Source organism: Megascapheus bottae, chromosome X, assembly GCF_031878675.1.
Source record: "Megascapheus bottae isolate mThoBot1 chromosome X, mThoBot2.hap1, whole genome shotgun sequence".
In the NCBI taxonomy this organism is placed as follows: domain Eukaryota; kingdom Metazoa; phylum Chordata; class Mammalia; order Rodentia; family Geomyidae; genus Megascapheus; species Megascapheus bottae.
In genome coordinates, this window is record NC_143547.1 from 7,379,270 (window position 1) to 7,396,477 (window position 17,208).

Genomic DNA, 17,208 nt, shown 5'->3' on the forward strand with positions numbered 1-17,208 from the left:
CCTCTCAATATCATTGCAGTGGAAATTAAGTTTCCTACACATTCAGATCACAGCGACTACTTTAACTTCCTTAATCTTCACAACACCAGAGGTTAAGAATTATTGCCCCTATTTCACAGATGTAGAAAGTAAAGCAGAGAGAGGAACCAGCCCAGGGTTTCACAGATAGTAGAAAGTGACAGAAATAATTATATGCACAAAGACTTGTGAGAAAGATGTCGCTTATGTGCAACACAGTCTTAAAACAAAAACTAGAAATAAGGTAGATACTAAAAAGGATTGTGATACTCCTTCCATACACGAATATGCTAAGAAACCATTTAAGCAGATTGCCAAACACAGTCATGACATACTTTGCACAGAAAGAGCTACAAATTATGTAAAAAGATGCCACTTTTATTTTACACTGTAATTATATGCACATAAAGTGTGGAAGGATAATTGCTAAAATACTAAGAAAGATATGTAGAGGTGGTAAGGCTTTGAGTAATTTTGATTTTTGTTGAACTTATCTATTTTGTTCTCATTTTTCCAATAGCAAACTTAGACAAATGCATACATTTCTATCCCATGCACTTTCCACCTCAGAAATTTTCTTTTAATAAAATGCATATGTGAAGGTAAAGAAACTTGCATTGTTTAATGAGAGAAAGTCTAAAAAATTTCAATAAATAACTTTCATCCTAAAGAATGAAAATAACGGAGAAAGCACTGCTCTTATTGAATATGCCGAGAAAGAACAGGAAGTCACCAGACATTTGTTTTCCTCTTCCTATCAGGGCAATAACCTCTCATTTAACTTTCGTGTTTCTACAGCATTTTCATCCACAAATCTCATTTAAACCTCACAACACCCTAGCCTCAGTAATTGAAATAGAAAGGTTGGAAATAGAAAACAGAAAAAAAATAGTGTTTCAAGATGAGTGTGGAGACGATTACGGATGGTCCTATTACTTAAGCACAGCCCTCTGCAGGAATATGTCAATTAGACTGAACAAATATATGAGGGGCCCTTTAGACTCCTCCAAATAGTTTTGCTAGGAACCTAGGAATGTGTACCATCTGAACACTCATTTATCTTTGATGCAAAGGAAAACTCTATAATAAGGACTGTCACAATTTTTGGTGCCACTATTTTCTTCTACTGGAAAACTGAAAGGAAATATTCTTCTACCTCATGTCATATACCTACCATCTTCATGGATCCGGTGTGTTTATATGTGTTTATAACCGGCCACCACTGGCTGATGATTATAATCTCACCAATTCAGTATGCTGAGATCTGAGGATCATGGTTCAAAGCTAATTCAAGCAGAATAGACCTCAAGATTCTGCTTCCAAGTAACAAGCAAAATTCATGGAGACATGGCTCAAATGGTACAGCACCAACCAGGAACAACATGGACAATGAGAATGGGAGGCTCTGAGTTCAGTACTGGCACAAAACCAAACCAAACCCCATGTGCTTGTGTTGACAAACAAGCTCAAAGAAGAGTTTCGATAAAATGCACTTAGGGTTTCATGATTCTTTTTACTCTTCCCAGTATCCTGGCTATTTTTAAGAGGAAGGTAAAACAGCAGCAAACTGTATTCCATTGAGCATCTAATAATACTCAGAGGAGATATCCTGTGACTTATACCTTGAATATGGACACAGTCTAATGAGTCAGACCAGACTGCAAGAAATACATTTGATGATATAAATGACTCATTTGCTCTACACTGACATTTTTCAAATGTATGCAAACCCAGATGATCCCAGGCCTGTGCTTAACTTCTACATTCACTCATAAAGCATGTCCTTCTAATGGGGCTGTCAGCATGTCATCATCTTTAGGGTGACAACTACTAATTTATTCCTTGCCCTTGGAACTATGTTCAAGCCTAGCTCTTTAGCTCTGCTAAAAGCTTCAGCAATTCAGATAGAAAGGGTCAGGGCCAGTAATTTATTTAGTTGATTGGCTTTCTTACACCAAGCTAAGAAGTTTTTTGAGATCCCCAAAGCTATGTCTTTTTATAGAGAAGAAAAAAGGCAATCCTACTTTCTGTAGGGTGGAAAGCAATGAAGTCTTTTCCCATGAAAAAGAAAAAGAACTTAGGCTCAATGGTTTCCCTCATTTGTCATAACCAGTAGAAATCTTGGGCTCTCCTAGCAGAGATTTGCAATAGAGCAAAACCTTGATACAAAAGGCCATATAGTATGACGCTAAATGAAAGGATATCTAGGATATAGAAACATAAGCCATATAATGAATGATTGCTGTTCTTAAGGTACTATGTTATCTCTCATCTCTTTTGCTGTCCCTTGGTTATCTCATATTGTTACAGTATCTCACTTTGTTACTTGATATATCAGATATATTTGTATTTGGTTATTTGAAATTGGATAGGGAAGGGGGGAAAACAAGATGAGTGGTGGGGGTGGGGGGGAGGGAAATGGGGACCAAGACATGTGAAAGGGTATCAATGTATAGGAATTAATGCACCATCTATCTGGCAAATATCATGTAAACCTTCTATTAATTACAATAAAAATATATGAAAAAAATAAATTTATAAAAAAAGTGTTTCAAGGAATCAGTGTGTCATGACAAAGACACAAGAAGGAAAATCATATATAGGAAATGAATTATCATCACAGCAAGGAGCTCAGGACTCATTTCCTTTTTGGTCATAGTACCAGCAAACAGAAAACTAAATAACACCTGACCCTAAAAGAAAAGAAGAAATGGGAAGAAAGCAGAAAACACTAGTGGATTGAGGATCTCAGGCACCAAAAACCAAAACCAAAACCAAAAGAAAAAAAAAACACCAAAAAACTTGGTTTAAGCTCATAGTTTGTTTGTGCACCAGATACCATTGCATTTCTGTATTAGTGAAAAGCAAATTGGAAAGTCATGGATTCTAATAGGCCAGACATCTGCATTCCAAACAGCAAGAACCAAATGGAAGAGATAATGGCATAATGTTGCTCTGATAAATAATAATGATAATGTCACTAATTAAGAGGAGAAACTCTACGACACTTGCCCAGGGCATTCAGCCAAAACTGAATGATTCTCGATGAGTGGATAAGAGTCACATGGGAGTGACTGAGCCCCACCTACTACAAGTATAAGAGAGCCTCATAGGAAACTGAGGTTACTCACAATTACCAACCTTCCCAGCCTCCAATTTCTCTGAGTATTCAAGAGAGAATCAGGAGGAACCTCTGCCCTAGCTCTGTCTGTGACGTGCTAGGAGTCCCGAGGGACATGGCCCATGGCTTCCATGGCCCAGGCCTCTGCTCATCCTCTGTGATCTGGAGAGAACACTTGGGGTCCCATGTGAGTCCCAGGCCTGCAGTGAGGATGAAGCACAATGCTGCAGATGCTGGTGACGCAAAAGGACTGGTGGATGCTGAGGGACCTGCCTTCCTGCCAGGCCTAGATTCCTGCTTTAGAAATCATGGTCCTGCAGGTATTTAAATGTTGAAGCTCTGACAAGGAAAGGTAGGAAGAGAACATGTTGAGGTAGCAATGAAAGAAGCTGGATGAGCTAACAGTCAGCTCCGATTCCAGCCCCACCCCCCCTCCAACATGGCTAGTGCCAAATAATCTGGAGCTTGGAAAAGGCAAACTGCTCATTTTGTAATTGTTCTTCACTATCACACTCCTAGCATAGTTCCTGGCACACTATAAATCTTTTTCAAGGAATGCATGAATGAATGAACAATTGTGAGGAGAAGAAGACAGGGTGCAACTTAAAAATCACTGCCAATAATCTTCAGTGGATAATTCCTATGGTCCAAAGAAAGATGACTATACTTTGAGCTAGAGGTTCCCTGAACTACTTTTATGTCACATTCTGAGTTCCTTCCTACTGTAGAGTGTATCTGTTCATTTTATTCTGTGAACACCAATGGTAACTTATATTGTCTTACTCCATTCTCTTCCCTCCATCTCTACCATTCCATTATGTTAGCCAATAATGTACATTTTTGCTCTTTGGGGGGGGGGGTCAGAACTGGGGTTTTAGCTCAGGGACTTATGTTCACTCAGATTCCTTCCTAGGCTGGTGTTCTACTCCTTGAACCACACCTCCAGACCAGCTTTTTGCTATTTTAGAAATGGCCTTGGGTGACTCTGAACTATAATCCTGTAGATCTCAGCCTCCTAAGCAGCAAGGATTACAGATGTGAGCCACTGATAATGCCCAGGCACCATAGGATTACTCTAAGTGTGCATCTTGAAGCTGTCAAACAGACAAAAAAAAATGAAGGTTCTGTAGTTACGTGTGCTTTAAGGTCATTGACACAGCTACTGAGGTCAATCATTTCTATAAATATTCCCTAACACTTGTTTACCAAGGGGTCAAAAGGACAGTCTTTCCTCTTAAGTTAGGGATCATGGGGAAAGGCCACTGCTCTAAGGCCAGAAGGCTATGCCTCCATGGTGAAGTTCACTCTGTCTCAAGAGGTGACAGGCATAGCAAGCCACCCTTTAATGGGACCCCTCTCATAGCTCAGCCCTAGCCTGGCTCTCCAAATCTACCCAGGGAGCTTCTCCAGTTAGAAACCACACCCAGAGGCTTCAGAACTTTCCTAAACATACTCTGCACACAAATCAGGAAGACAGAGCTGGGGGCGCATGAACACAGACGCAGGAGCTATTTTTGAGTGACTAGAAATAAAAAGCTAAACACAGGTGTGCTCTGCACACGTGGAAAGGTTCTCGCATCTACAAGTATTTTTTTATATAAATAAACTACAAAAAAATACCTATTTGGGTTGTCACATCTCATTCTAGTTTCTAGGGATATACAAATAGTTGATGTCTTTGCAGATTATTTCAGGAACCGCAAAGGGCTTATAGACACCCACTAAAGGTGGGACTTGACTCATTTTCCAGCAAGCCACATGAAATGATAATCTCGGATGGAAAATGAGGGCAACACCTGCTCTGTGACTCCTGCTGTGGCACAGAAAAGCAGGGCAGAGGAAACCACCTTAACTGCCTATGAAAAGAAACGTTAGCAGAATTTGAAACCAGCAGAGCATGTCATAGCGAATGTAACTGAATTTAGAGAACAGCCTGTTTAAGAGATTGTACCTCAACTAATATATGCAACAAACATGCACCTCGAAATGCACATGAAATAAATCACAATGAGACATGTAACTTTTGTATTTAGAATGGAATATAATCATCGAAATGAACACCGGGATGCCTCCTTAACTTCAAAGAAGAGGTAAGCATTAAAAAACATAATGGCAGCAGGTTTTTATAGCTCAAGACTCCATTTTTCCCACTAGCAACAGACAAAATATTTATGGCATGTTTTCTTTCCAAATGCTTGCTGAAATCTTATCCACTGTGAATTTTTAACTATCTGAGGAGAATTTTAAAAGTCACATTTACCTGTTAATGTGACAGTATCCCAGCCCTAGAAACAAACTGAGCCCAAACACAAGAGTCCTTCATTCCCATTTCTTTTTTTGTTGTTTGTGGTGGTGGTTGTGGGGCTTGGACTCTGGGCCTGGGCACTGTCCCTGAGCTCTTCAGCTCAAGGCTAGTACTCTACCACTTGAGCCACAGCTCCACTTCCCTTCCTTCCAATTTCTAAAGTCTGAGAATGAGCAATCAATGTAGAAGAGACAATCCTGGATTTATGGGTACCATAGACAGACCCCTTCCAACAAGGAGTATTTTATATACTGTGTCTTAGTAAATTCTCACAGCAGTCCTGTAGCGTCAGCTTTATGGCCCTTGTTTTACAGCTGAAAAAAAACTGAGTCTCAGAGAGGTGAAATCATGTGCCCAAACACACACTGCCAGGAAATGCAAAGGTGGGACTCACACTTTAGTTTCTTTGAGCTAGTAGCCTACATGATATGTTCATGGGCTGTTTCTAACAAAGTAGAGTGCTAGGTCAAAGTTGGCAGGAAATGTATAGCAATAAAACTAAAATCTGAGCCAGGCACGGTGGCTCATGCCTGTGCTACTAGCTACTCAGGAGGCTGAGATCTGAGGATTGTGGTACAGAGCCAACCCAGATACAAGGTCTATGAGACTCTTAACTCCACGGAACCACCAGAAAACGGGAAGTGGTGCTGTGGCTCAGGGGGCAGGGTGGCAGCCTTGAGCTGAAGAGCCAAGGAGAATGACCAGGCCCAGAGTTCAAGTCCCACAGACAAAAAAAAAATCTGAGCCTGGGGCCAGTGGCTCATGCCTGTAATCCTACCTACTCAGGAACTCAGGAGGCTGAGACCAGAGGATTAGAGCTCAAAGCCAGCCCAGACCCGAAAGTTTGTGAGACCCTATCTCCAACGAACCACCAGAAAACCAGAAATGGTGCTATGGCTCAAGGTGGTAGAGCACTAGCCTTGAGGTGAAGACCTCAGGGATAGCACCCAGGCCCAGAGTTCAAGCCCCACGACCGAATCAATCATTCATTCAATCAATCAATCAATCAATCAATCAATCTGCACCATTGCAGGATGGTAAAGGACCCAATTTCCCAGAAAAACATAGAAAAGAAAAATAAACTTACAGATTACATGGGAATTTTAGGTAACAAGATTACAATAGAGTCAAGATTGGCTCTGTTATTAGCTATGAACAAAGCAGGCTACATGGATAGACAGAAGGTATTTTAGGCAACAGAAATAAATGCTTGGGGTCGGGCACATGAGAATACAGGAGCATGATTGGGGACATATGAGAGGTTTCTACAAAACCCTCTACAGAATGCCCCATGGGCCATAGCCAGAAAAATAGCATGTGGAGAGAATGCCTAGATGAAGGAGTGTCAATACCCTCCCATCTGGATTTGTTTTTGCCAGTCCAGGGCCTGGGCACTATCCCCTTAGGCTTTCTCAAGGCTAGAGCTCTACCACTTGAGCCACAGCACCATTTCTGGCTTTTTTCTATGTATGTGGCACCAAGGACTCAAACCTGGGTCTTTGTGCATGCTAGGCAAGCACTCTACGAAGGGACAAATTCCTAGCCCCATTAAAGAGAACTTTTTTTTTTGGCTAGTCATGGGGCTTGAACTCAGGGCCTCAGCATTATCTTTGGGCTTTCTCAAGGCTAACACTCTGCCACTTGAGCCACAGCACCACTTTCAGTTTTTTCTATGTATGTGGTACCAAGGAATCGAACCCAGGTCTTTGTACATGCTAGCCAAGCACTCTACCACTAGGCCAAACTCCCGGCTCTCACATCTGGATTTTATCAAGAGGAAAGAAAAGCTACTGAAGATGTTGGTTGCCTTACGGGGGTCATGGTACTATAAGAAGACTAAAAGAAGAAATTAAGATTCAGGCATTGGTGGCTCCCTCTTATAATCCTAGCTACTCAGGAGGCTAAAATCTGAGGATTGCGGATCAAAGCCAGCCTGGGTCTTATCTCCAGTTACTCACCCCCAAAGCCAGAAATATAGCTGTGGCCCAAGTGGCAGAGTTAAAAAAGCTCAGGGACAGCGCTGCGCCCAGGCCCTGAGTTCAAGCCCCAAGACTGGCATGACAAAAAAGGAGGTTGGGTACTGGGGGTGAAATGGATATGAACGAATGAAGCCAGAGAAAGTATACTTCCACCCTTCACCACCACAGAACATTCCTCTGGACCAAGAGGACGCTGAGCATCTGTTAATCTGGCTCACAAGCCAGGGCTTAGCCTGCATGGAGAGGAAGGGGCAGGGACACAGGGATGCAGCTTGGGAGAGGGGACAGGTGAGAGGGGACACCACATGTCAAGACAATATGTGCACTTCCGGCCTAGGGAGAAGACTCAGGGTACATGCCATACCTTGACCACAGGCACAGGGGAGATGAGAGGGTCACATTTCACAAATGTAGAAACAAACTGCTTCAAAGTACTTTAATTTAGGAAACCAGAGAGATGGGCTGCAACCCTCAGGGGACAGTAAAAAGCAGTTTGCCTCTTCTAGGACAAACCTAGACATATACTAATTATTATCAATGAGGGAAAACATGGACTCTATGTTTCTTTGGGTCTGGCTTAATTCAATGAATATCATTTTTTCCAAGTCTTTCTATTTCCTTACATGGGGTGATTGCCATTCTTTCTGATGGCAGAATAGAATTCCTTTTTGTATATATACCACATCTGCTTGATCCATTCATCACTGAGGGGCATTTGGGTTGGCAATAGCTTAATAGCTATGTACATATGACCACATAAGATGGTGCTGAGTGAAATGAGCTCCAAGATATGGAAACAAGAGTGTTTTCTTTTTTTAAATCCTCTCCTCTCCTACCCTGCAAGAGTGTTTTCTTAGCTGTTGTTTTTAATGTACTATGTGATGTTCTTTCTTTTTCCTTTGGTCCTCCCCGCCCCCCCCCAACCTGGTTAATCCCCAGTTGTCACTGTTTTTGATTTCGGTACCCTGTGTCTTGTATATATGTTTCTCCGAATTGAGAAAGGGAAGGGGAATAAGCAAATGGTGAGACAAAAGAAAAAGGGTGAAGCAATGCAACAGTAATACTCATAAGACAACAGGTACAAATGAACTTTACAACTTGAGGGAGGGTTGGGAAGATGGAAAGTGGGAGAAAACCAAGGGAGAGGGTAACAATGTTTGACAAGAAATGCACTCATGAGCAGGGCTCGGTGGCTCACACCTGTGATCCTCGCTACTCAGAAGGCTGAGATCTGAGGATCAAAGTTCAAAGCCACCCAGGCACAAAAGGACCTGAGACTCTTATCTCCAATTAACCATTAGAAAACCTGAAGTGGGGCTGTGGCTTAAGGGGTAAGGCGGTAGCCTTGAGCTGAACAGCTCAGGGACAATGCTCAGGCCCAGAGTTCAAGCCCCATGACCCACAAAAAAACAAATAAATAAAAATGTTTAAAAAGAAAAAAGTAATGCACGCATTGCCTTAAGTATATAACTACAACCCCTCTGTACATCACTATGATGATAAATGTGAATTTAAAAAACAAAGGAGTCTGCTATATCGGCTTTCATGGTAACTTCTGTGGCTAAGACTGATAGATTTTCCTTTTCCAAACAAAGCCTTTAGGAAAAAACACAGGTTCAGTTTAACACACTGGATCTCAGGCTGTGAGGTTAGGAGCTCAATCATGAAGATGATTGTGCTCATTGTGCTATGTATTCAAATGGCAAGGACCGGAGTTTAAAGTGTCAAGATGGAAACTGATATGTTCAGGTAAGATATTAACCACAGTGGCTTTTCTTTTCTCAAGGCTTGCTAAATATTATTGAAGCACTAGATTTTCAATTAAAAAGAGGCTGTCCCTCTTCTGAAAGCAAAACAGAAACAAGACAGCAAGTTCCCTCCCTCCCTGCAAAGAATAGCAGCACCTTAATTCTCTGGTAGCTTTATCTTTGTGAAAGGGAAAATGCTTTATGCTTTCCTTGTATTACTAAAACCAATTATTGGTGCTAATTATTAAAGTTATTTGTATTATGTTTCACACCTATTTACCAACTGCTTTATCATTTGTCTGGTTACTGGTCTGATTAAAAATAGGAATTACACTGTGTATAAGAAAGCAGTCTGAAGAAGTCTAGGCACAGGAGAAGAGGATGGTTTTAATTTTTTTTTAAAAAAGAGCAACCTGGATACACAAGGTCATGTAGGATGAGGCTAAATGAAAGGACCTCAGGATATGGAAACAAGAGCCATGTAATGTGTGATTGTTGCTCTTAATGTACTATCTCTTTTGTTGTCATTGGTTATTCTCATATTGTTACAATATCTTACCTTGTTATGTGGTATATTGTTTATACAATTATTTGTTTATTTGAAATAGGAAAGGGAAGGGGGAAACAAGATGAGGGGAAGGGGTGGGAGTAGGGAAATAGGGACAAAAACATGAGAGGGGATATCAATGTGTGTGAAGTAATGCACCTTCTCTCTGGTGAATATAACTGTAACCCTTCTAGTAATTATATTAAAAAATAATTGGCAGCCTATCAAAAAAAAAGGCAAGAGCCACTTCTTGCAGAAAGCAGCAAAGGAAAAATCTTTCCCCTCCTCTCATCTTCTCCACCCACCTTCCACACCCACAGAGCTATATAGAAATATCTTAAGGGAAGAACATTTCACAGGTAAAAGGATGGACGGGTTCTTGAGTGATTTGCAAGATGGGATAACTTGTTATTCTAGAAACGCGTCTACATAGCTATAGCAATGTGTTCTGAATACCATTTTGAGAGTCCATGGGGCTTTGCCTTAACAAAACACCTGCTGGTGGTTTGGCAAGCTAGTTTCACTTCTATCGTCCTCAATTTCACTTGGCATTTTTGCATTAGGGTCTTCAAACACACAATCCACAAAGCCATTCCCTCTCTCTCTCTCTCTCTCTCTTCTGCTCCTGGGGCTTGAATTCAGAGCCCTGGCACTGTCCCTGAGCTTTTTGTTCAAGGCTAGCACTCTTACTCTACTACTTGAGCCATGGCTCCACTTCAACTTCTCAGGCAGTTAAATGAAGATAAGAGTCTCATAGACAGGCGGGCGTGGTGGCTCACACCTATAATCCTAGCTACTCAGGAGGCTGAGATCTGAGGATCACAGTTCAAAGCCAGCCCGGGCACTAAAGAACATAAGACATTTATCTACAATTAACCACTAAAAATGGGAAGTAGCTGTGGCTCCAGGGGTAGGACAGAAGACTTGAGGTGAAGAGCTCAGGGACAATGCCCAGGCCCACGGGTAGGGTGGTAACCTTGAGCTGAACAGAGCTCAGGGACAGCACCCAGGCCCAGAGATCAAGCCCCATGATCCACACATAGACTTTTCTGCCAGGACTGGCTTTGAGCCACTGGCACCTGGAAAAAGTCATTTTCTTAAGAGATAACCATTCGTGAATCATAAAAGTAAATCCTACTGATCACCTTACGGACAAACCTGAGGGTGAGGGAAGGCAACATTGTGATCCCACACTCTCAGTAATGGCCACAGGAAGTAGGATCCTGGGCCTTCCCCCATGCTAATCCTCTGCTCCGTCTGCTCCTGCCTGTATCCTACAGCTAGCTACCTGCCAACGATTCCCACCCTGAAAGGATTCAGTAATTAGGATGCTCTCCAGGTCAGGATGATATGTAGGAAATAACATGCTGCCTTCCACTCACTTGTAGACAAGAATAACCCACCATCCACACAGTAAAGACTGCTTGGCTTCTCATTAAATTGGACCATGAAAAAACCCTGTGCCTCAGAGAAAAGACTGTATGCTCTAGGAACTTCTAGAATAATATAACTTGCAACTATTGACTTGGTACACAGCATTGCATGAAAGCAGAAATGGTATGTGGTCAAGACCCGGGCAAAATGCATCTTTTCAAACAGATTTTATAGCTCCCCAGGTATTTACAGGGCTCTGGCTGCAGTGATAATAAAATCGTCCAACCTTCTTACTCTAAACAAGTCAAGGAAAATTCTCTCAGGTGCTATACCTGTCTATGATCTAAACATTTGCTGCCTGTAAGCCATGACCAGCATTAAAAAAAAAAAACCAAAATCTGTGGTTCCCTTATGTCATAGAGCCTGGCTGCTAGAGGATAGAACCTTCAGCCAGGTAGGCTCTCTTCTAAGTTATTTCTTCTGGGACATACTTTTCTTCAGGGCAATGCAAATCTACAGCTCACCCAGAAGAAAGGAAAAATCGATTTGATCTTTAAGTTCCTTCATTCACACTCACCAGGTCTTAGCGTGGTCTTGGCCTGTAAAATGGGCCATGTAGAAGACTGGGATTGGGAGAATTTCTGCCCAGGTCAACCTAGGCAGAAAAGCCTGCAAGCCTCCATCTTAACAGAAGAAGCTGGTTATGGTGGCACATGGTCATCACCCTAGTTACACAGTGAGAGGCGAAAAATAGGAGGATCGTGTCCTGAGTGCATGCCTGGGAAGGAAGTGAGTCCATATCTCAAAAACGAACCAGTGCACTTAAGAGCTGAAGGCATGGCTGAGTGGTAAAGGATCTACCCTGAAAGCACAAGAGCCCAAGTTCAAACCCAAGTACCACTCCCCCCCCCAAAAAAAAGTCAGATGCAAATTCTTCACAAATCCAGGACAAAAACCAGGCATTTCAAAGACTAAAACAATGTAGGTATGTTGGAACACACCTATAATCCCAGCACTTAAGAGGTAGAGGCAGGTAGATCAAGAATTCAAGGACAGCCAGGGCTATAGAAGTGAATTCAAAGCCAGTCGGGACTATAGAGCAAGACTGCTTCTCAAAATAAAACTGGCTAGGGCCGGGAGTTTGGCCTAGTGGTTAAAGTGCTTGCCTAGCATGCATGAAGACCCGGGTTCGATTCCTCGGTACCACATACATAGAAAAAAAAAGCCTGAAGTGGTGCTGAGGCTCAAGTGGTAGAGCTCTGACCTTGAGAAAGTCCAAGGACAGTGCTCAGGCCCTGAGCTCAAGCCCATAACTGGCAAAAAATAAATAAATAAATAAAACTGGCTAACGAAACTGCTTCTGCCATTGCATGGATACCCACCTTAGAGCAATACACAATATAGAAGGGAGGAAAGAACCTTTGTTTACCTTATTGATGAGCGTCAGTATATCTCCTTCTTTGATTGTCAATTCGTCATCATTCTGTGCCTCGTATGGAAATATTACTTTGCAGTAATCCTTGGCTGTAAGAAGAAAAGAAAACCCAACATTAAAAAAACACTCTATCTAATGAGCTGGCTCAGAAGAAAGTAGTCCCAGCCACATTAATTTTAGGGAAAGGCATGCTTAATAGGTATGGGGATTATGGCTACCCTCAGAAAAGCAACTCAGAGTGCACAGGCATATTTATTCTTGGCATTTTTCCCCTTACAAATTATGTAGCCATTGAATGCTTTGCTTTGCTCAGGTAGAAAAGAACATTGTTTTGGGTTTCAGTTGTACAAATGTGTACCATTTTTTTTTCCGGTTATGGGGCTGGAACTCAGGGCCTGTCCAATGTTCTTGAGCACCTTTGCTCAAGGACTATGTAGGTTGGCTTTGAACCACTATCCTCAGATCTAAGCCTCTTGATTAGGTAGGATTACAGATGTGAACCACCAGTACCATGCAAGTGTATATAATTTTGTGTACTCTTCAGGTGCATGCTTAAGCAGACATTGCAAAGAGCATAAAGCTTACTTTTTTCTCATAGCTTTCTTCTATGCATCACAACCATAGAAAGTTTTTCTACACATTACAAAGCCAACATGGTACATAAAACACTTTAACAAAAAGAGCTTACTGTGGTAGGTCTTAAGAGACAAATGCTTAAGCACATATGTGTGTATATGTGTCAACCACAAGAAGCCAACAAATACTGAGAGGACATTGTTTAGATGTGGGAGGGGGATGAACTTGATCACTTATGTCACGTGGCTTCTCTGTGGGAAGCTGATCATTCAGTGACAGGGTTGTTCATTGGAACGGAAGCACGCAGACTTCATCGAAGAGAGAAAAATACTAGGGTTGCTCAAAATCAAGAAAAATGTCTTGAATTATATGCCTTTGAAATGTTTTCTGATGTTAAATTATCTCTACCCAGAAAGACCAGATTAAGACGACAGTGAAAACATTTGTATGGTATTCAAGTAATGAAGACTTTGAAAAATGGGCTTTTATGACTCAGTATAAGTGGAAAAAAAACTCAAGAGAACCGGTATCTACTAAAGCTGGCATTTATTATTATCCATCAAAGTCAAGAAATCAAATGGCTTTGAATATCCTGAGGTATTTCCCAAGGTTTAGGCCAATTTCTGCCAATAGATTATAACCTAGAGCAACACATACAAGTATCAATTACACTACCCTACTATACTTCATACAACTGATATGCATATCTTTATGCTGGCAAACATCTGATCAATCAAAGAGAGTGACATACAGAATAAAGGCAATTTAAAAATCCACAATAGGCGCCATACATAGTGCTACCTGTCTATAATCCCAGTACTCAGAAAGTGGAGGCAGAAGAATTGTAACCACTGAGTAAGATCCTGTCTCAACTCCCCACCCCCAGAAAAAAAAAAACCACAACAAAATTCCACAATAAAGACATACTGGTCTAGGATGGAAATATGATACGGAGAAAAAGAGGGAAAGGTGTGTGGAGAGAATCATTTTACTTCTGTGCAGATGTTTTCTGCCCAATGGCTTGAAAATATCAGTTACATCCCTATGCCAATGTTGGGAATCCCCTCTCTTAGGTACTCTGAGCTTTTGATAGCTTCTGCTCACTAACCTTTACTGAGGAACACTAGTTCTAAATCCTACCTCTCTTTAATTAGTAATACCAAACTTCTCCAAATTCCAATTGGTCAAATGTCCTAAAGTGAGGGAAAAAGTTAAACTATCTTTAAATTGGATAATGACAGCTTGTTATTTTCCTCTTGACTGTGCTAGTGAAATATGACTACTCAACCTCAAAACCTAAAACAACATGAATGCATACAGCATTATTGAGGAAATTTCCAACTCTAAGAATAATTCTTTGGGTGGAAATCATGGATATATATATATATATATATATATATGTATGTATATATGCGCCAATCCTGGGCTTAAGCTCAAGGTCTGAGCACTTTCCTTGGACTTTCTCAAGGTTAGAGCTCTACAACTTGAGCCTCAGCACCACTTCAGGCTTTTTTCTATGAATGTGGTACCGACGAATCGAACCCGGGTCTTCGTGCATGCTAGGCAAGCATTCTACCACTAGGCCAAACTCCCGGCCCCATGGATATATTTTTACAAAGAATATCAGCCCCATGGATATATTTTTACAAAGAATATCAAACCCATGGTCAACCAAAAAAAAAAGAAAAAAGGAACAGATGTTTCACTTCTTTACAGACAAAAAAAGTTAATAAATTGTGATTAACTACCTAGCAGCCATTCTCAACCCTGTTTCTAGTTCACAGAATCCTAATTTGTTGAGACATTACACTCAAGAACAGAAAAACCTTCCCACAGCCCTAGGGAACAGTAAAAGCTGCCCAGGCAAATAATGATCACCTTACTCTCCTTTGATGGTAATTGGCTTAGGGATGGACATGTGATCTGGTCCCAGCCAATGAAATGTGAGAGGAAATCTGCTGGCATAGAGGCTATAAGATTTTGTTTCCTAGCTAAAATAAAAACAGAAAGAGACTTGAAAAAAACAAGAAAATAACAGAGAATTTGACCCAGAGTCCTGACACTATTGAGATGTCTCAGACCCATCAGTTTCAGGAGGCCTGTCTCTAGATCACTTATTACCAGAATTAATAAGCCAATTGTTTATCATTATTTAGTAGTCTGGTAGAGACCCACTACTCAATGCAGAAGACACCAGACATGAAAGACTTCAACAGAAGAAAAAAAGAGGTAATTTCTAGTCACTTCTTCAAATATACAAGGCATAATAAGACACTTCCTGCACCAAAACAAACAAACAAAAAAACAAACCCACCTGTTCCTATGTGTGTGTTTATTGCTTCCTTTCCCTTTATCTCTTCCTTTAGTATTTCAGGCTGTGGCATATAGTATGACAGTCAATAAATAACTATAGAACTGATTTATAATCAGTACAGTGATAGAATATTGCAAATCAAAGACCAGCATGCCTTTAAAATGTTTCATGGCACCATTTTGTTTTATGTTTGCTGTTTCCCTATAAGCTAAGAAGGACAGGTGGCTTTTTCTTTTAGGTTTTTTGTTTCTTTTTGTTTGTTTATGCATTTAGGTTTAGGTTTTACCCCAAGTTCAAGCCCCATGACTGATATAAAAAAATAACATAAGCACAAACTTGCTATGATGAAATGTTGTTGGGGTGTTTCAGAGAAAGGCAAGATTGCATGCATGTAGGAGAAAATTCACAGGAAAAAGAAGATTTTATATGCCTTAAGAGGTTGAGAGGGATGGGGAAAAATAATGAATATGCTGACATTGATCAAGATGGATTATATACATGAACTGATTTGTTGAATGGTAACTCCTTTGTACAATGACTTAAAGATGAAAAAAAGAGTATACTTCTAAATCCTTTTCTAGATGTGGGAAGTTTATAAATTTTAAATGGGTAGCAGAGACAGAGATAGATGAACAGAAAAGAATGAAATTAATTTTTGGATGCAGGCATTTTTCAATCTATTAATCAATAAGTAGATTTAATTAGTCTGAAATCGAGTAGGAATGAATACAAACATACATAAAGGAAACAAAAGCATAATTTACTCAGCAATTGAGATGACTTGTCTTTTTTTCTTTTTACTTTTTCAAAGCCTTTAATGCTATGTGAGAGAGACTCATTGTAGCCAACAGCCATGTTGATGCTAGACATTATTTCAAATAGTTCTACTGGAATTATGAACTTGCTGTTGAGTTATGTGAGTAGGAAAAAGAGGTTTATTGACAAGACAGGGTCAAATGCCCCATCCACTGTCCATAAAGCATAGGGATCAATGTCTAGACTGAATGAAAATAGGACAATTTCTGAAGGAATATAAGTGTCATATTTCCCAGAGAGACAAGATGCTGAGCAGTCAAAGCAACAGATTTTTACTATAGAATTTCTGCTTTCATAGGGTTGCAATGATTTAAGGATTCTGGTAGCTTCACAAATTTAAAATACAAGAGTTTTACCTTTAGAATAAAAAAAATTAGGTTTATCTTATCTGCTTAACTACAAGGAGATGCAAGTATTTTGTAAATCTTGCAAAATTCAAGGGAACGGGATAAGTCATATCTGTCAATATCATGGCCACTATCCAGATTCTTTTTTGTATCAAATTACATGTGAATCCCTTTGTTTTGACATATATTTCTTACTTATGAGCCTCTTCATTTTGAATCTCTTTTTTTGTCAGTTGTGGGACTTGAACCCTGGGCCTGGGCACTGTTCCTGAACTCTTTAGCTCAAGACTACCACCCTACCCCTCGAGCTATAGTGCCACTTCAGTTTTCTAGTGGTTAATTGGAGATGAGTCTCATGGACTTTAGTACCCAGGCTGGCTTTGAACCACGATCCTCAGATCGCAGCCTCCAGAGTACCTAGAATTACAGGCATGAGACACCGTGCCCATCACATATTTCTTTTTTTTGCATATATTTTATTGTAATTAATAGAAGGGTTACATTATATTTGCCAGATAGAAGGTGCATTACTTCACATACATCGATACCCTTTCTCATGTCTTGGTCCCCATTTCCCTCCCCCCGACCCCCACCCCTTGACTTGTCTTTATTTAGTCCTTAGAGGGAT

At 40.7% G+C, this 17,208-nt stretch overlaps 1 protein-coding gene across 7 annotated transcripts in view; it reads right to left on the minus strand.

The window, feature by feature from the left end:
• Sh3kbp1 (SH3 domain containing kinase binding protein 1) overlaps positions 1–17,208 on the minus strand; it is a 320,820-nt gene that overhangs the window by 80,595 nt on the left and 223,017 nt on the right. For all 7 annotated transcript variants that reach the window (XM_090326686.1, XM_090326688.1, XM_090326683.1 and 4 more), the window contains one exon: positions 12,522–12,616. In XM_090326686.1, coding sequence (XP_090182812.1) covers positions 12,522–12,616 — 95 coding nt within the window. The remainder of the gene's footprint in view (positions 1–12,521; positions 12,617–17,208) is intronic.